At 41.1% G+C, this 20,445-nt stretch overlaps 1 protein-coding gene across 1 annotated transcript in view; it reads left to right on the top strand.

Annotated features, from left to right (window-relative positions):
- LOC122928499 (sodium- and chloride-dependent betaine transporter-like) overlaps positions 1-20,445 on the top strand; it is a 103,593-nt gene that overhangs the window by 63,763 nt on the left and 19,385 nt on the right. Inside the window, exons 8-10 of the mRNA XM_044281394.1 lie at positions 8,213-8,316; positions 8,877-9,001; positions 13,317-13,429. Coding sequence (XP_044137329.1) covers positions 8,213-8,316; positions 8,877-9,001; positions 13,317-13,429 — 342 coding nt within the window. The remainder of the gene's footprint in view (positions 1-8,212; positions 8,317-8,876; positions 9,002-13,316; positions 13,430-20,445) is intronic.

The raw sequence follows: 20,445 nt of genomic DNA, 5'->3' as shown, positions 1-20,445 counted from the left end.
CAACAATACTTAGTGCACCAATCAGTAATCTGTAGTCAGACCTGCTAAAATGTGAAGTTGCACATAGCATAATCACTGCTGATTAGCGCAATCAAGAATATATTGGAGCACTTGACTCTATCTGCATATAAAGCTATTCTAATGTTCTGCCATGCCAACCATTTTCGGGAAACTTATACCAGCTTGAAAAATGTAGCCAAAGTGACCCACGCCTGTACTTCGCGTTACAAATTTGCATTATGCAATTTTTACAATTATTCAATAAAATAATCTCAAATTCTTGAAATTCGTGAATATATGACGAATATACTACAAAATTTGGTGACATATCGCAAATTCGAATATAACCCCTGCCGCTCATCACTACTGGAAACATAAGTGTTTCCTTTGCCTTTTGCATTTTGTTTTGGTTTCTCTGTGTGTTACTTCTCCCCTGCCCTTTGTTGTAGGCCTGAGGGAGACTCTTGGTCGTCCTTCCTTTCTGGAGGAACATGTAGTCTCAGTCCTGTCACTATCGCCAGGGTATTATAGGATGAGTTAGGACTCTAGGTACTCCTGCGTATGAACTTACCTACCTTAGCGGTCTGTTCATACCGATAGCCAGTAAGGACTGTGACTAGGGATTTGACTAGGAGGTGTCCTTCTTTCTTCCCTAGCTTTCAGGCCTTATTCCTTGCTACCTCTCCTTCTTCGTCCGGTGTGGTGTCTTCCTTGTAATTACACTGCATTTTCGAGACGACGTGCTGTGTAATGAACAGGAAGCAACGCTCACATGGAGTGTTGCCTCTTCTTCAAACAGCTGATTGGCGGGGGCTATCAATATAAATGGCAGGACAACCCCTTTAAGTGCAGAATGATGATGGGGAAAAACTTTTTTTTTTTTCATTTTAGCACAAGGCCGCAACATAAAACATGAAAAAGTGAAAAGGTCTGAAGACTTTCTGAATGCACTGTATAGTACATAAAGATGCCAAACCTCCAGCCACCAAAGATAAAAAGGTTTCATAAAAACAGCATCACAATAGACACAAACCAGGAACACAAAATGCCTCCTATATGTTTCGGATGCACATGCCACCCTTAATAATTTAAATAAAGCCTGAAACATTTTTATCCTTGGTGGCTGGAGTTTTTGGCTCTTTATGTGGTTTCCATGAGCACACTTCCTGATTGAGCAGGTTATCGGAGTAGCATTATATCAGTTATATTCTTGTACTTAGGAGGCAGTATTAAAGGAAATCTCTCATCACATACAGTAATGCCATAGTAATCCAAATGTGTCAGATGTGCGCTTGTCTGCTGAAGAAAACCCTTTGATGCTTCCCAATTTTCTGTACTACACAGTCCTAGGAAGTGTTAGGGCTGTACTGCGTGTGTGCCAATTCCTGGACTGCTGGTACACGTGCAAAAACACAGAGCTGGAAGAGAATTCCTGCCTTGCCCTGTCATTCAAAGCAGGGGTGCCGCAGCCTACAGGGAAAGGGAGTGGAGCTTTTGGTGCCATGAGGTGTAATTGTGATGCCCTCGATGCACGAAGCATCTCATTTGCATATAATAAAAGCATGGATTTCTCTCAAATGCAGGCACCACTTGAGGAAATCAACATTTCAATCAGGGCACATCTAACAATTTGGATTCCTATTGAAGTATGTGGTCATAGGAGGCAGTATTATAGTAGTTATATTCTTGTACATAGAAGGCAATATTATAGTAGTTATATTCTTGTACACAGAAGGCAATATTATAGTAGTTTTATTCTTGTACAAAGGGAACAGTATTATAGTAGTTATACTATTGTAAATAGGAGACAGTATTATAGTAGTTATATTCTTGTACATAGGAGGCAGCATTATAGTAGTTATATTCTTGTACATATGAGGCAGTATTATATTAGTTATATTCTTGTACATAGGAGGCAGCATTATAGTAGTTACCGTATATTCTTGTATATAGGGAACAGTATTATAGTAGTTATATTCTTGTACATAGATGGCAGTATTATAGTAGCTATATTCTTGTACATAGAAGGCAGTATTATAGTAGCTATATTCTTGTACATAGAAGGCAGTATTACAGCAGTGTTTTAAAAAAGTGAATAAAGCTCAAAATCCTTCTAATAGCTTTTATTTCCATACACACAAATGCATTAGGAACACTACACATTCTATTCCAAATCAAAACATGAAGAAAAATATATAAAATTTGTGTTGTTCCTCCCAAAAAATTGAGAAAAGTGAATATTAGACTGTTAAAAAAATAGCAATGTTTGTATTCTTTACAAACTCAAACATTCACTATATAAACTGAAAAATGTTTGAAGATTTTGCTTTCCTTTGAATATTTAGTTGTATAACCACTGTTTCTGAGAACTGCTGTACATCTGTGTTGCATGGAGTCAACCAACTTCTGGCACCTGTGAACAGGTATTCCAGCCCAGGATGATTGGACTACATTCCACAGTTATTCTCTATTTCTTGGTTTTGCCTCAGAAACTGCATTTTTTATGTCACCCCACAACTTTACTTTTGAATTAAGATCCGGGGATAGGGCTGGCCTCTCCAAAACGTCAATATTGTTGGTCTGGAACCAAGATGTTGCACGTTTACTGGTGTGTTTGGGGTCGTTGTCTTGTTGGAACACCCATTTCAAGGGCATTTCCTTTTCAGCATAAGGCAGCAGGACCTCTTCAAGTATTCTGATATATTCAAACTGATCCATGATCCCTGGTATGCAATAAATAGGCCCAACACCTTAGTATGAGAAACATCCCCATATCATGATGCTTGCGCCACCATGCTTCACTATCTTCACATTGTACTGTGGCTTGAATTCAGTGTTTGAGGGTCGCCTGACAAACTGTTTCCAGCCACTAGACCCAAAAAGAACAATCATACTTTCATTGGTCCACAAAATGTTGCGCCATTTCTCTTTAGGCCAGTCAATGTGCTCTTTGGCAAATTGCAACCTCTTCAGCACGTCTTTTTTTCAACAGTGGTACTTTGCGGGGGCTTCTTGCAGATAGCTTGGCTTCACATAGGCGTCATCTAATTGTAACAGTACTCACAGGTAACTTTAGACCTTCTTTGATCTTCCTGGAGCTGATTGTTGCCATTTTGGCTATTCTTCTAACCATTCCAACGGTAGTTTTTCGCTTTCTTCCACGTCTTTTAGGTTTTGGTTTCCATTTTAAAGCATTTGCGATCATTTTAGCTGAGCAGCCTATCATTCTCTGCACTTCTTTATATGTTTTCTCCTCTCCAATCAACTTTTTAATCAAGATACGCTGTTCTTCTGAACAATGTCTGGAACGACTCATTTTCCTCAGAATTTCAGAGATAAATGCACTGTAACCAGCATGTACAACATTTGCTTCCTTAAATAAGGGCAATAATTGCCACCTGTTTTTCAAAGAATGAATAACCTCACTTTCTGAACTCCACACTGCTATTATTTTGAATATGCCCCTTTCAATTAGTGATTCAATTACAATTACACAGAATCAGCAGCATGCATGTCATGACTGTTGGGTCTGTTGGATTTCTATTACTCTACTACACCTGCTAGTAAATTATTTGCCATGATCAGGTTAGTGGTGTCTGACTGCTATTATTTTGAACACAACTGTATATTAGTTATATTATTGTACATAGGAGCAGTATTATAGTAGTTACATTATTGTACAAAGGGGTAAAATGATAGTAGTTATATTCTTATACATAGGAGGCAGTATTATAGTAGTTATATTCTTGTACAAAAGAAGCAGCATTATTGAAGTTATAAGTAGTTATACTATTGTAAATAGGAGGCAGTATTATACAGTACACTGCTCAACATTGAAATTGCAACACCAAGAAGGAAAGTCAAATAATTATGCAAAGCACAGGATTGATAGACATATTAATTATGTCCAAATGATACAAAAATGGAAACAAAATATTAAAAACATCTTGATGTATTCAGTATCACATATGAATGCCATGTGTAGAATTTCTGGGTAATCTGGTTTCCTCACACTCCAAAGACTTACTGATTTGGAACTTAGATTGTGAGCCCGATTGGGGACAGCTTGATGGTGATGTCTGTAAAGCGCTGCAGAATATTATAGCACTATATAAGTGAGAATGATAAAAATAATCATAAATATACGCACTTACATGCCTTGGCATGCTATCAGTGAGGTTATTGATGGTTGTCAGAGGAATGTTCTGCCTCTCTGAATGCTCTTGGACATGCAAATCATCAAGATCCGCTGCCGGCAGCTCCCTTTGCAATTGCCGACCAATGACATCTCAGATTTGCTTAATGGGAGACAAGTCTGGAGACGCTGCAGGCTGTGGTAGCATTTTCAGGCCATGCAGGCAGCTCACAGTAATACGAGGAAGATGCTTATCCTGTTGAATAAAGGGACACTATGGAGAAATGGCTGTAATACAGGTTCCATAACCAAATCAATGTAACACCGAGCTGTTAGTGTACCTGAAATGAAGACTAGAAGAGTCTAGCTACCTATCCTACCACCCCAAACCAAAATTCTGGGTGTAGAACTGGTGTGACAATCCATTTTGAAGACCCACTTGGTCTCCAGATCATTCTCCGGCTATCATTGCATCCAGATTTGCTTAATGGGAGACAAGTCTGGAGACGCTGCAGGCTGTGGTAGCATTTTCAGGCCATGCAGGCAGCTCACAGTAATACGAGGAAGATGCTTATCCTGTTGAATAAAGGGACACTATGGAGAAATGGCTGTAATACAGGTTCCATAACCAAATCAATGTAACACCGAGCTGTTAGTGTACCTGAAATGAAGACTAGAAGAGTCTAGCTACCTATCCTACCACCCCAAACCAAAATTCTGGGTGTAGAACTGGTGTGACAATCCATTTTGAAGACCCACTTGGTCTCCAGATCATTCTCCGGCTATCATTGCATCCAAGACAAAAGTGGAACTCATTGCTGAAAAGGATAGACCTCCATTCCAGCCTTCATTGCCGTCTTGCTGTGCACCATGATAGCCTTTAACCCATTAAGGACACGGCCATGTTTCACCTTAAGGACCAGGCCATTTTTTGCAAATCTGACCAGTGTCACTTTATGTGGTGATAACTTTAAAACACTTTGACTTATCCAGGCCAATCTGAGATTGTTTTTTCGTCACATATTGTACTTCATGACACTGCTAAAATGTAGTAAAAAAAAAAAACTTTAAAAAAATTACCAAATTTACCAAAAAATAAAAAAAAATTGCAAAGTTCCAAGTTTTAATTTCTCTACTTCTATAATACATAGTAATACCTACAAATATAGTTTTTACTTTACATTTCCCATATGTCTACTTCATGTTTGGATCATTTTGGGAATGACATTTTATTTTTTGGGGATGCTACAAGGCTTAGAAGTTTAGAAGCAAATATTGAAATTTTTCAGAAATGTATAAAAACCCACTTTTTAAGGACCAGTTCAGATCTGAAGTCACTTTGTGAGGCTTACATAATGGAAACCACCCAAAATGACCCCATTCTAGAAACTACACCCCTCAAGGTACTAAAAATTGATTTTACAAACTTTGTTAACCCTTTAGGTGTTCCACAAGAATTAATGGAAAATAGAGATAACATTTCAAAATTTCACTTTTTTGGCAGATTTTCCATTTTTATAATTTTTTTCCAGTTACAAAGCAAAGGTTAACAGCCAAACAAAACTCAATATTTATGGCTCTGATTCTGTAGTTTCCAGAAACACCCCATATGTGGTTGTAAACTGCTGTACGGGCACACGGCAGGGCGCAGAAGGAAAGGAATGCCATACAGTTTTTGGAAGGCAGATTTTGCTGGACTGGTTTTTTGACACCATGTCCCATTTGAAGCCCCCCTGATGCATCCCGAGAGTAGAAACTCCAAAAAAGTGACCCCATTTGAGAAACTATGGGATACAGTGGCAGTTTTGTTGGTACTATTTTAGGGTACATATGCTTTTTGGTTGCTGTATAGTACACTTTTTGTGAGGCAAGGTAACAAGAAATAGCTGTTTTGGCGCCGTTTTTATCTTTTGTTATTTACAAAATTTATCTGAAAGGTTAGATCATGTGGTATTTTTATAGAGCAGGTTGTCACGGACGCGACAATACCAAATATGACTACTTTTTTGGGTTGTTTGTTTCAGTTTTACATAACAAAGCATTAATATTTTTTTAAATGATTCTTTAGTGTCTCCACATTCTGAAAGCCATAGTTTTATTTATTTTTTGGGCGACTGTCTTGTGTAGGGGCTCATTTTTTTCGGGATGAGATGACGGTTTGATTTGCACTATTTTGGGGTGCATATGACTTTTTAATCACTTGCTATTACACTTTTTGTGATGTAAGGTGACAAAAAATGGCTTTTTTTAAACCGTTTTTGTTTTTATTTTTTTACGGTGTTCACCTGAGGGGTTAGGTCATGTGATATTTTTATAGAGCATGTTATTACGGACGCGGTGATACCTAATATGTATACTTTTTTTAATTTACTTACGTTTTACACAATAATAGCTTTTTTAAAACAAAAAAAATGATGTTTTAGTGTCTCCATATTCTGAGCCATAGTTTTTTTTTATTTTTTGGGCGATTATCTTAGGTAGGGGCTCATTTTTTGTGGAATGAGGTGACGGTTATATTGGTACTATTTTGGTGGGCATACGCCTTTTTGATCGCTTGCTGTTGTACTTTTAGTAATGTAAGGTGACAAATGGTTTATTTAGCACCGTTTTTATTTTTTATTTTTTACGGTGTTCATCTGAGGGCTTATGTCATGTGATATTTTTATAGAGCCGGTCGATACGGACGCGGCGATACCTAATATGTCTACTTTTTCCCTATTTTTTACCCATTTTTTGTACTTTATTTGGGGGAAATTACGTTTAGTTTTTTTTACTTGAAAAATTTTAATTTCTTAAAATGTTAATTATTTTTTAAACTTTTTTTTCACTTTATTTTTTGGGACTTCAACTTTTGGGGGTCTGATCCCTTTTACAATGCATTCCAATACTTCTGTATTGGAATGCATTGACTGTATGATTAATACAGTCTGTATTACTCATACAGCTTCCTGCCTGTGAGATCCAGAGTGCTGGATCTCACACGCTCTTTACCGGAAGGCTGCCTTCCATGCCATCGGGTCCCCATTACAGCTGCACAGGGACCTGATGGCACCGCCGACCGCCCACCACAATGACCCGTAAACGCCGCAAACCACAGGTCTAAATTGTCACAGGACCTCCCTGCGCATTGTCCCAGGGTGCCTGCTGATTGATTTCAGCAGGCACCCAGTTCCGAACACCGCCCTCCGCTCGGCGGTGATCAGAGCTACATATGACGTACCGATATATCATGTGTCCTTAAGTACCAGGACATCATGCCGTACCGGTACATCATATGTCCCCAAGAGGTTAAGAGCAGTAGAACGAGGTCAATGGAACACCTGTATCTGGACGTCTGGTTTGTAGCCCAGTGTCTTGCAAACACCTTCTGATGGTTTGTGTAGACTCTGTTTGCCACCCTAGGTTTGGGATGTGATATCCAGTTTCACTTGCATTACAGAATGGAAAAGTACATGCCATTCTTTTAATCAGACGATCTATCTGTGCAGTTCTCCCAACCACTGGGACATGTAACATTCAACAGTGCTGGCATCTTGACCTAGAAGGGTAGTGATATGCTAGAGTCTATAAGCAAAGGTCCATCATTTGAAGGATTCTTTCAGTTTGTGACAAGTGGTGGTAGCTAGCACATCGATGAACAGGAGGCATCCCACATGACTAGATCCAATTTTTGAGGATTCATGTGGCTAAAGGACTTTACTTTCACTTTGGCTTTTCTGCCCACCCAAATGTCAGAGATTGGAACTGGGTGCTTTAAAAAATGATCATTTTCAGATCTTAGCAACACCTGCTACTACTTCGATTTGCATAGCTTTACGACTACTCCTACTTGGTGCTGCAATTTCAGTGTTGAGGAGTGTACTTGGGGGCAGTATTGTGAATTTAGTGAATTTATTTCTAGGGTAAAGAGAATAGAGAATGAGTCTTCCATTCTGTACCCAAGGAACATCTATTATTGTGGTATATTGTTCTTATACATTTGGGTTCAACATGCACTAAATTAAAATCTTGAGTAAATGGCTTCGTATATACAGCATTTTAGAATAATTTTAGCTGACATCTTGTTCTCCTTTACAGGTGTGGATAGACGCTGGTACACAGATATTTTATTCCTATGCTATTACTATGGGGTTCACCATTGGTATTGGTAGCTACAACACCTATAATTACAACTGCTATAGGTATGTGTACAATGGTGTATTCTTTGGTAGGTTGGGGCTAACATGAACTGGTTTCCCTGCCTAGCAAGACACTGTCATAACAACTTCTTGCTGTTGCCACTAGGGCAGCTCCCTGCATACAGATTTATAGAGCGGTTATTGACCTTATTACTAGCTGTATAAATCAATGTGCATTTAGCTCCCCCTAGTGGAAGCTACCTGCTGCAAAAATACTATATATAAAAAAGCAGGTCTTTCTGTACTGATATATTATGGAATGAATCAGCCTCATACTGTCTGTTCAGCTGTGTTTCTAAGCATATTAAGTGTGATATTATGCTTTTGAGTCAGTGTATCTAAGCCTATGAAGTGTGATGCTGCTGTGTCTAAGCCTATCATGTGTGATACTGTCTGCTAAGCTCATGTAACTAAGCTGGACATGTGTGATACAGTCTCATAGAACAACACAGCAGTACATCATGAAAAGTCACAGATTTTTTTGCTAAATTAAAGTACAAAATAGGTAATATATTAATACCGTGTATGTATTTGTCCTGCTAATCTTGTTCATTATTTTGCAGGGATTGCATTTTTTTGTGCTTATTGGACAGCATCACCAGCTTCTTGGGAGGATTTGCTATTTTCTCAGTATTGGGGTTCATGGCACAAGAGCAGGGAGTCCCAATATCTGCAGTTGCTGAGTCTGGTAAGGAGTTCAATATGCTGCAAGACTCGAAGGAGCGGAGCAGAGGATGGGAATGGTTGTGGATCTGGCTGCAATAATCATTCACAGTGGCAATCCTCACACCGATCCTCCCTAGAGCCAGGACGGTGTAAGGAGGGTACACCCTTTCTTCATCGTGCACACCCTAATGTTGGGGCTGGAGTCAGTAACCAGACCGACTGTAGAAAATATACAAGTTTCTCTTCACTAAGGTGCAGAATGGGAGTTGTAGTATATTCAACAGTTTCAAAACACAGTTCCAAACAATTCACAGTGCAGATCTTCCCACACAGCGATGTATGATATAGGCTAAGATGGGGAATGTAGTACTCCCTCCCTCTCTCCAGTGTCTCTTTCTGCAGAATCTAAGTTTGGAAATATTATTCTTGCAGTAGTGACTGTAATTCTCAGCTGAGGAGTACAGGGTTAAGATACGGTGGGCCCGACCATTTCCAAGAGTGAAAGGTATACTAGCAATATCCCTCTCATAGCAGTAAAGTCTCTATCAGCTAAAAATAGCAAATACTGGGGCTCGTCCATGCAGATTCTGGACCTTCTAGTTCTTTCCTTTCTCTTTTCCTGGAGTACTGTGAAGTAAAGATGGCTTTTTCTCAGTAGATCTTTTAGAGATGAAGGTTCTCTGGAGTTCAGGCCTAGTACTCTGAGGAGTGAGCACATGTAGCTTCCTCTCACTTCCTCAGCTAGAGTAACTCACTGACTGAGCTAGGGGTGGACTTAAGTCCAACACCTAACTTCCTACATAGTCAGCGTTATTGGCCCTGACTAATCCATACAAAGATATGCTGGTACTTTACAAAGCATTCACATATTAAAGGGCATCTATCAGCAGATTTGTACCTATGACACTGGCTGAGCGGTTACATGTGCACTTGGCAGCTGAAGGCATCTGTGTTGGACCCATGTTCCTATGTGCCCACAGAATGATGTTTTACTATATGCAAATGAGCCTCTAAGAAGAACGGGGGCATTGCCGTTACAACTAGAGGCTCTGATTTCTCTGCAACTGTCGCTCTCCTTTGGGCACATATGAACGCGGGACCAACACAGATGCCTTCAGCTGCTAAGGGCACATGAAAAAGGGAAGCCAGTTTCATACAGTAGGTGCAAATCTGCTGACAGATGTCCTGTAAATAACATTATGCAACAAAAACAATTTGCATGTACTCTATTCTGGGGTTCTGCCAATAATATAGGGTAGTTATGTAGAACAGGTTAGTAATAAGGTGGCTTTTGGCTTTCTAATATGCACATATACTGATTGTACTAGTAAGTTTTACCTGCAATACAAGATGCGTAGCCATGTTCTAGGCCCCTTCCAAAAGGGAGCAGAAAGCACAAGAAGACTTTACTGCACCAAATTGCTATATGAGTCCACTTTTAACAACATAAAATCCTTGTACTGCTGCAGTGTTACATCCGATCTTACACTTTACTTTTTTCACAACTGCATTCGAATTTCTCCTGTTTTCCCTTTACAGCAGTCAGACTTGTATGGCGCCACCCTGTGTTTAAAGTGTATAGCACCATTCACATCCATTGACAGAGCTGATGCTGCTGGTCCTGCATCCTTAGTCACTCTCAACACAACCAGATCTTAGTGATCCTCTATTCACTGCAGAGCAGCCAGTGGCATATATACCGCTATGGAATCCATAGGGGCTGATACATGGCACGCAGTCTCAGGAGGCCGCAACTGTCAACTTTATATTTGCCCTCAAGATACAGATACTGCCTACAGACTCCTGTGCTCCATGAAGTAAAGGTAGTTGCTAGCAGGCTCTCAAAAAAATATTTACAGTAAATCATATTAACCCCTTCAGGACTAGCCTATTTGGGGCCTTTCGGGGGAAGCCATTTTTGTTTTCCCATTGTTGCATCCAGTAGACATATCTTTCTGTGCTGCTTGTCTGGGAAACACAAGGGGGCAGATTTATCATGACTCTGACAGCTCACTCCACTTTAACATATGGCTAAAGTCAGTTTTAGCCAAGTCAGATTTATGATTGGCCCTTTAAGACTGTAATAAATGTGGTTTGACGGTAGCAGTTTATTCATCAGTAAGCAGCTTTACGAAAAAGTTGCACGTCTTTATGAAAAAGTCGCACGTCTTCACGAAAAAGTCGCACGTCTTTACAAAAAAGTCACATGTTCTATTAAAAAGTCTCATAAAATAAGCATGGTCCTCACTGGAGTGAAATTGCGCTTTTTTTTGCGACTTCTCTGTGTATGACACTTAGGTTTAGTGTTTTGTATATTATATGCCAGGGATTTCTTTTACTGTCTCTTATGACCTTGTTTATTGTGTCCATCCTCACTGTCATTCCGGAGCTCCTGGTGCTGGAAATAATTGGTTACTGCTGGCAGGGAACCCTTAAAAGTTGATGGGACTAGGCAACTAACCAGTCAACGCATCAAGGCCAGAGCAACTTTTACAGGTGCCTTCTTCAATACTTGGTCGGGAATCCTTTTGCAGAAATGACTGCTTCAATGCGGCGTGGCATGGAGGCAATCAGCCTGTGGCACTGCTGAGGTGTTATGGAGGCCCAGGATGCTTCTATAGCGGCCTTAAGCTCATCCAGAGTGTTGGGTCTTGCGTCTCTCAACTTTCTCTTCCCAATATCCCACAGATTCTCTATGGGGTTCAGGTCAGGAGAGTTGGCAGGCCAATTGAGCACAGTAATACCATGGTCAGTAAACCATTTACCAGTGGTTTTGGCACTGTGAGCAGGTGCCAGGTCGTGCTGAAAAATGAAATCTTCATCTCCATAAAGCTTTTCAGCAGATGGAAGCATGAAGTGCTCCAAAATCTCCTGATAGCTAGCTGCATTGACCCTGCCCTTGATAAAACACAGTGGACCAACACCAGCAGCTGACATGGCACCGCAGACCATCACTGACTGTGGGTACTTGACACTGGACTTCAGGCATTTTGGCATTTCCCTCTCCCCAGTCTTCCTCCAGACTCTGGCACCTTGATTTCCGAAGGACATGCAAAATTTGCTTTCATCCGAAAAAAGTACTTTGGACCACTGAGCAACAGTCCAGTGTTGCTTCTCTGTAGCCCAGGTCAGGCGCTTCTGCCGCTGTTTCTGGTTCAAAAGTGGCTGTAGCCCATTTCCTGCACACGCCTGTACACGGTGGCTCTGGATGTTTCTACTCCAGACTCAGTCCACTGCTTCTGCAGGTCCCCCAAGGTCTGGAATCGGTCCTTCTCCACAATCTTCCTCAGGGTCCGGTCACCTCTTCTCGTTGTGCAGCGTTTTCTGCCACACTTTTTCCTTCCCACAGACTTCCCACTGAGGTGCCTTGATACAGCACTCTGGGAACAGCCTATTCGTTCTGAAATTTCTTTCTGTGTCTTACCCTCTTGCTTGAGGGTGTCAATGATGGCCTTCTGGACAGCAGTCAGGTCGGCAGTCTTACCCATGATTGCGGTTTTGAGTAATGAACCAGGCTGGGAGTTTTTAAAAGCCTCAAGAATCTTTTTCAGGTGTTTAGAGTTAATTAGTTGATTCAGATGATTAGGTTAATAGCTCGTTTAGAGAACCTTTTCATGATATGCTAATTTTTTTAGATAGGAATTTTGGGTTTTCATGAGCTGTATGCCAAAATCATCAATATTAAAACAATAAAAGGCTTGAACTACTTCAGTTTTGTGTAATGAATCTAAAATATATGAAAGTCTAATGTTTATCAGTACATTACAGAAAATAAAGAACTTTATCACAATATGCTAATTTTTTTAGAAGGACCTGTACTTGTCAGTGAAAATTGGTACATGACCCAATTGAAGTCTATGGGTCTGCAAAAATTTGGAATGCAATCCGTTGTTTTTTTTTTGTTGACATGCTGAACTAACCTCAAAAAAATAAGGATCCGCATTGTTGTGGACCACAAAAAACAAACAGCTGTTTGAATGGGCCCAAGGCTAAATAGACGCCAACTGTGTGGGAAGTAAGAAGAGTCTGTATTGTCAGTTGCCCCAGCAGCACAGATTAGCAGCTCCATCAAAGCGGAGACAGAAGCAAAAAATGCTGAGAAGGCTAGAAACACAGCACATTACCAGTACCAGCTTTTCAGAACTTTTGGTATCAAAATGATTCATGGGATAACTCCTGTAAACTGTTACCTTTCTCTGGGCTCCCATGATGCCTGACAGCCCTGTAAAAAGATGCATGCAAGACATGATGCTTTATACGTGATGTATTCCATTTCTATAAGTTGTTAATGTTGATGTTGTTGTATATATGTGTGAAGTAATTATCACTCTCTACAGGACCTGGTCTGGCCTTTATCGTCTATCCCAAGGCTGTGTCCATGATGCCAGTGTCCCAGCTCTGGTCCTGCCTCTTTTTTATCATGCTGATTCTCCTTGGGCTGGACAGTCAGGTACTGAATGTGTAATACAATCAACTATACACAAAGGGCCACAGACATGAAAATAAGGGCCAAAACTCCCACTTAGGCACAGGTTACAATTTGATTGGGTGTTCTTTCTAACCGTTTTGTTTCTCTGTCACCAGGATTAACCCTATTAAATCAGACATACTGCCCGGTAGGGCTCATCATGCAGATGAAAACAATACCTTTCTGTTGTCTGTATGTTAAACAGCTGCAGAGAAATCTGCCTTTATTCATATGCAAATGAGAAGCTCAAGCACAAGGAGGCATCTACATATTATATACTGTATGTACTATAGCTTCACCACACTGAGATCTGCTCAGAAAGCTAATCTACATATAACTGCTTTATTCCCACACAATATATATGATTATAAAGGCACCAGTAATATGTGTTAGCTTTTAAGCATAGAAAAAACATACAGTACTTCTTTATGTGGAAGTGCTATAGCTTAGTGGTAAGTGCTTGGATTTGCATGTAGAGATCCCAGGTTTGAATCCTTGGAGAGACATCCATGTTTTTTTTCTTCCACATTTAAATACAAGTCTGTATCCTTATCATATTGAGAATAATGTGTTTAGGCTTTAAAAATTAATAAATATTGCTGGTTTATTTCTAAATATAAATCTAAGCAAAAACACCCACAATTCTCAATATATTAAGGCCTTTTATTGATATTATATGATTATATATTATTTATTGTGGTATAGCCTTTATTATGGGTTAAATGAGAAAAAAAATAACAGAAAACAAAGTTTATGTAAGTTTCTCCCAGGATTCAAACCTGAGATCTCTACAGGTCCTTCTCAAAAAATTAGCATATTGTGATAAAGTTCATTATTTTCTGTAATGTACTGATAAACATTAGACTTTCATATATTTTAGATTCATTACACACCAACTGAAGTAGTTCAAGCCTTTTATTGTTTTAATATTGATGATTTTGGCATACAGCTCATGAAAACCCAAAATTCCTATCTCAAAAAATTAGCATATCATGAAAAGGTTCTCTAAACGAGCTATTAACCTAATCATCTGAATCAACTAATTACCTCTAAACACCTGCAAAAGATTCCTGAGGCTTTTAAAAACTCCCAGCCTGGTTCATTACTCCAAACCGCAATCATGGGTAAGACTGCCGACCTGACTGCTGTCCAGAAGGCCATCATTGACACCCTCAAGCAAGAGGGTAAGACACAGAAAGAAATTTCTGAACGAATAGGCTGTTCCCAGAGTGCTGTATCAAGGCACCTCAGTGGGAAGTCTGTGGGAAGGAAAAAGTGTGGCAGAAAACGCTGCACAACGAGAAGAGGTGACCGGACCCTGAGGAAGATTGTGGAGAAGGACCGATTCCAGACCTTGGGGGACCTGCGGAAGCAGTGGACTGAGTCTGGAGTAGAAACATCCAGAGCCACCGTGTACAGGCGTGTGCAGGAAATGGGCTACAGGTGCCGCATTCCCCAGGTCAAGCCACTTTTGAACCAGAAACAGCGGCAGAAGCGCCTGACCTGGGCTACAGAGAAGCAGCACTGGACTGTTGCATGTCATTCGGAAATCAAGGTGCCAGAGTCTGGAGGAAGACTGGGGAGAGGGAAATGCCAAAATGCCTGAAGTCCAGTGTCAAGTACCCACAGTCAGTGATGGTCTGGGGTGCCATGTCAGCTGCTGGTGTTGGTCCACTGTGTTTTATCAAGGGCACGGTCAATGCAGCTAGCTATCAGGAGATTTTGGAGCACTTCATGCTTCCATCTGCTGAAAAGCTTTATGGAGATGAAGATGTCATTTTTCAGCACGACCTGGCACCTGCTCACAGTGCCAAAACCACTGGTAAATGGTTTACTGACCATGGTATTACTGTGCTCAATTGGCCTGCCAACTCTCCTGACCTGAACCCCATAGAGAATCTGTGGGATATTGGAAAGAGAAAGTTGAGAGACGCAAGACCCAACACTCTGGATGAGCTTAAGGCCGCTATCGAAGCATCCTGGGCCTCCATAACACCTCAGCAGTGCCACAGGCTGATTGCCTCCATGCCACGCCGCATTGAAGCAGTCATTTCTGCAAAAGGATTCCCAACCAAGTAGTGAGTGCATAACTGAACATAATTATTTGAAGGTTGACTTTTTTTGTATTAAAAACACTTTTCTTTTATTGGTCGGCTGAAATATGCTAATTTTTTGAGATAGGAAATTTGGGTTTTCATGAGCTGTATGCCAAAATCATCAATATTAAAACAATAAAAGGCTTGAACTACTTCAGTTGGTGTGTAATGAATCTAAAATATATGAAAGTCTAATGTTTATCAGTACATTACAGAAAATAATGAACTTTATCACAATATGCTAATTTTTTGAGAAGGACCTGTATATGCAAAACCAAGCACTTACCACTAAGCTATAGCATTACCACATAGAAGTGAAGGTTTTTTTCTAAGGCTACTTTCACACTCGCATTTGGTGTGGATCCGTCATGGATCTGCACGGACGGATCCGTTCAGATAATACAACCGTCTGCATCCGTTCAGAACGGATCCGTTTGTATTATTTGTAACATACCCAAGACAGATCCGTCTTGAACACCATTGAAAGTCAGTGGAGGACTGATCTGTTTTCTATTGTGCCAGATTGTGTCATAGAAAACGGATCTGTTCCCATTGACGTACATTGTGTGTGAGAATGGATCCGTTTGGCTCAGTTTCGTCAGACGGACACCAGAACGCTGCAAGCAGCGTTTTGGTGTCTGCCTCCAAAGGGGATGGGAACGGAACGGAGGCAAACTGATGCATTCTGAGCAGATCCTTTTCCATTCAGAATGCATTAGGGCAAAACTGATCCATTTCCGACGCTTGTGAGAGCCCTGAACGGATCTCACAAACGGACAGCTAAAACGCCAGTGTGAAAGTAGCCTAAGCTAACAAATATTACAATTTTTTTTTATAATCATATATTGTGTGTGAATAAAGCAGTAATATGTAAAGATGTAGCAGGGTTAGCACTCCAGCGCTTAACCCAAATTTCTTAACTCATCGCGTTATCTTGAGACAAAAGCCATTGAAAAGCAATTGAAGGTGTTTGCTTAGATTAGATAACACAACTCAGAAATCTCAGAAAACAGGAGTGCTAACTCTACTCCATCCATATATTAGCATTCTAAGCAGATTTCAGTGTAATGAAGCTATAGAATACAGGTCCTTCTAAAAAAAATTTGCATATTGTGATAAAGTTCATTATTTTCTGTAATGTACTGATAAACATTAGACTTTCATATATTTTAGATTCATTACACACAACTGAAGTAGTTCAAGCCTTTTATTGTTTTAATATTGATGATTTTGGCATACAGCTCATGAAAACCCCAAATTCCTATCTAAAAAAATTAGCATATCCTGAAAAGGTTCTCTAAACGAGCTATTAACCTAATCATCTGAATCAACTAATTAACTCTAAACACCTGCAAAAGATTCCTGAGGCTTTTAAAAACTCCCAGCCTGGTTCAGTACTCAAAACCGCAATCATGGGTAAGACTGCCGACCTGACTGCTGTCCAGAAGGCCATCATTGACACCCTCAAGCAAGAGGGTAAGACACAGAAAGAAATTTCAGAACGAATAGGCTGTTCCCAGAGTGCTGTATCAAGGCACCTCAGTGGGAAGTCTGTGGGAAGGAAAAAGTGTGGCAGAAAACGCTGCACAACGAGAAGAGGTGACCGGACCCTGAGGAAGATTGTGGAGAAGGACCGATTCCAGACCTTGGGAGACCTGCGGAAGCAGTGGACTGAGTCTGGAGTAGAAACATCCAGAGCCACCGTGTACAGGCGTGTGCAGGAAATGGGCTACAGGTGCCGCATTCCCCAGGTCAAGCCACTTTTGAACCAGAAACAGCGGCAGAAGCGCCTGACCTGGGCTACAGAGAAGCAGCACTGGACTGTTGCTCAGTGGTCCAAAGTACTTTTTTTGGATGAAAGCAAATTTTGCATGTCCTTCGGAAATCAAGGTGCCAGAGTCTGGAGGAAGACTGGGGAGAGGGAAATGCCAAAATGCCTGAAGTCCAGTGTCAAGTACCCACAGTCAGTGATGGTCTGGGGTGCCATGTCAGCTGCTGGTGTTGGTCCACTGTGTTTTATCAAGGGCAGGGTCAATGCAGCTAGCTATCAGGAGATTTTGGAGCACTTCATGCTTCCATCTGCTGAAAAGCTTTATGGAGATGAAGATTTCATTTTTCAGCACGACCTGGCACCTGCTCACAGTGCCAAAACCACTGGTAAATGGTTTACTGACCATGGTATTACTGTGCTCAATTGGCCTGCCAACTCTCCTGACCTGAACCCCCTAGAGAATCTGTGGGATATTGGGAAGAGAAAGTTGAGAGACGCAAGACCCAACACTCTGGATGAGCTTAAGGCCGCTATCGAAGCATCCTGGGCCTCCATAACACCTCAGCAGTGCCACAGGCTGATTGCCTCCATGCCACGCCACATTGAAGCAGTCATTTCTGCAAAAGGATTCCCGACCAAGTATTGAGTGCATAACTGAACATAATTATTTGAAGGTTGACTTTTTTTGTATTAAAAACACTTTTCTTTTATTGGTCGGATGAAATATGCAAATTTTTTTAGATAGGAATTTGGGGTTTTCATGAGCTGTATGCCAAAATCATCAATATTAAAACAATAAAAGGCTTGAACTATTTCAGTTGTGTGTAATGAATCTAAAATATATGAAAGTCTAATGTTTATCAGTACATTGCAGAAAATAATGAACTTTATCACAATATGCTAATTTTTTTAGAAGGACCTGTATATGATATTTACATGCTAGCACACAGCTCTAGGACAGGGCTCTGCCCTCAGCATGTCTAACCCTGTCAATCAAGGGGAGGGGGAGTGTACATAGCACAGGGGGTGTTACAAAGCAGTACTCAAAGCCCCGCCTCCTGGTGCTCGAACATCTCATTTGCATATGAATAAAACACAGATTTTTCTGCAGCTGTTTAGTATACAGACAAAGGAAAGGTATCATTCTAATCAGCATGATGAGCCCTACCAGGCAGTATGTGGTTTAATAGGGCTAATCCTGGTGACAGAGCTGCTTAACCTCTTGGGGACATAAGGCGTACAGGTACAGGTACTGTGTATTTCCGATCATCGCCGCTCGGCGGGCAGTGATCGGAACTGGGTTCCTGCTGAAATCAATCAGCAGGCACCCTGGATCGCTGCGGATTAACCCCTTCTATGACGCTGACCGCGGCATAGAAGGGGTTTGTGTTTGAGTGAGCCCATCGAGTCCCCGCACTGCTGCGGCGGGTACTCAATGTCTCAGAAGGCAGGCCGATGCCGTGCAGGGGCTACCCAATACCTTGCACGGCATCGGGAACTGCCTTCTACGGGCAGCCTCAGGCTGCGTCTCCTAGGCAACCTGTTAGTGTATGACTCAGTGTCATACACTAACAGGCAATGCATTACAATACAGATGTATTGTAATGAATTGCAGAGGGGATCAGACAAAGTAAAGAAAAAAAGTAAAAAAAAAATGTAAGAAAAAAGTAAAAAAAAAATGTTTTTAATAAAATTAATAAAGAAAAAAAATTTATAAAGTGAAAAAAGAAAAAAAAAACACCCCTTTCCCCTTATGCTATAATAAAAAACAGAAAAAACAAAAATCTACATATATTAGGTATCGCGGGATCCGTAATGACCGGCTCTATAAATATATCACATGATCCACCCTGTCCGATAAATACCATTAAATAAATAAAATAAAAACGGTGTAAAAAAAAAGCCATTTTTGTCACCTTACATCGCAAAAAGTGCAACACCAAGTGATCAAAAAGGTGTATACCCCCCAAAATAGTACCAATCTAACCATCACCTCTGTGGCGAAAATAACCTCGCCACTGGGTTTTGGAGGGGCCTGTTTGCCAGCCTCTTGCCTCATACTAACTTTGAAGGAGAAGACAGACCGGCCGCACAGCCTAAATCTGTGGAACTGTTTTGGGCAGGAAAGCCATGCTTGAGGCCGGCCAAATGTGACTTCCATGGAATTCGGGAACCCCTGCTTGGATCTGTTCTTTTGTTTTGGTTTCGCTTTGACATCTCTTCTCCCTCTCCCAGCTGTCATCTATTCGCAGTGATTGCCTCCCTTTATATCCCCTCCCATACTGCCTCACTTTGCGGTTTATACTACTTCCTGGTTTGTGCTCACTGCTAGAAGTTTGCTACTGCTGCTTTCTCAGATAAGTCTATCCCTTTATTTGTGATTTCCTGTTGGCTTGATTCTAGGTGACCCTGACTCCCTCCGTATTAAGTGCAGAGAGCTGGTGGTCGTGTCCCCTCACTATTATAGGGTTTTCAGGAGTCACTCAGTCTAGGTACGTGGACATGCAACTTTCTATCACAGAGATCTTTGCATGGGCTGAGCAGTCAGGGAGAGCTATAGGTCTTTAATAGGGCTCACCCTTTTGTTCCTTAGTTTGGGATCAAGTCAGTTGGATCTTTAAGCATGGATCCGCTTTCAGCCTTGATGGACCGCATGCAGGCTTTTTCACTGGGGGTCGCAGAGCTCTGTAAAACTGTGTCTCAGTTTCAGGTGACCGTTTCTGCTTGCGTTCATGGAGTTTGTTCTGAGCCTAAGATCTCGCTTCCGGATACCTTCTCTGGGGGTAGTGAGAATTTTGTTTGTTTTAGAGAGGCTTGCAAACTCCATTTTCGCCTACTTCCCCATTCCTCTGGTGATAAGGAGCAGAGGGTGGGGATCATCATATCACTGCTCAGGGATAACGCTCAGTCCTGGGCCTTTTCACTGCCGGTGGGGGCACGGCCCCTCCGATCAGTGGATTAATTTTTTGTAGCTCTGGGTCAGATATATGATGATCCGGATCGTATTGCTTTGGCTGAATATAAACTGCGTCTTTTATGCCAGGGTAAACAGTCCGCAGAGATATACTGTTCAGAATTTCGGAGATGGGCAGCTGATACTGGTTGGAATGATGCTGAACTCTGAAGTCAAT

Source organism: Bufo gargarizans, chromosome 2 (genome assembly GCF_014858855.1).
Source record: "Bufo gargarizans isolate SCDJY-AF-19 chromosome 2, ASM1485885v1, whole genome shotgun sequence".
In the NCBI taxonomy this organism is placed as follows: Eukaryota; Metazoa; Chordata; class Amphibia; order Anura; family Bufonidae; genus Bufo; species Bufo gargarizans.
Note: the sequence above shows the minus strand (reverse complement) of the source record. Positions and strands in the feature narration are given on the sequence as shown.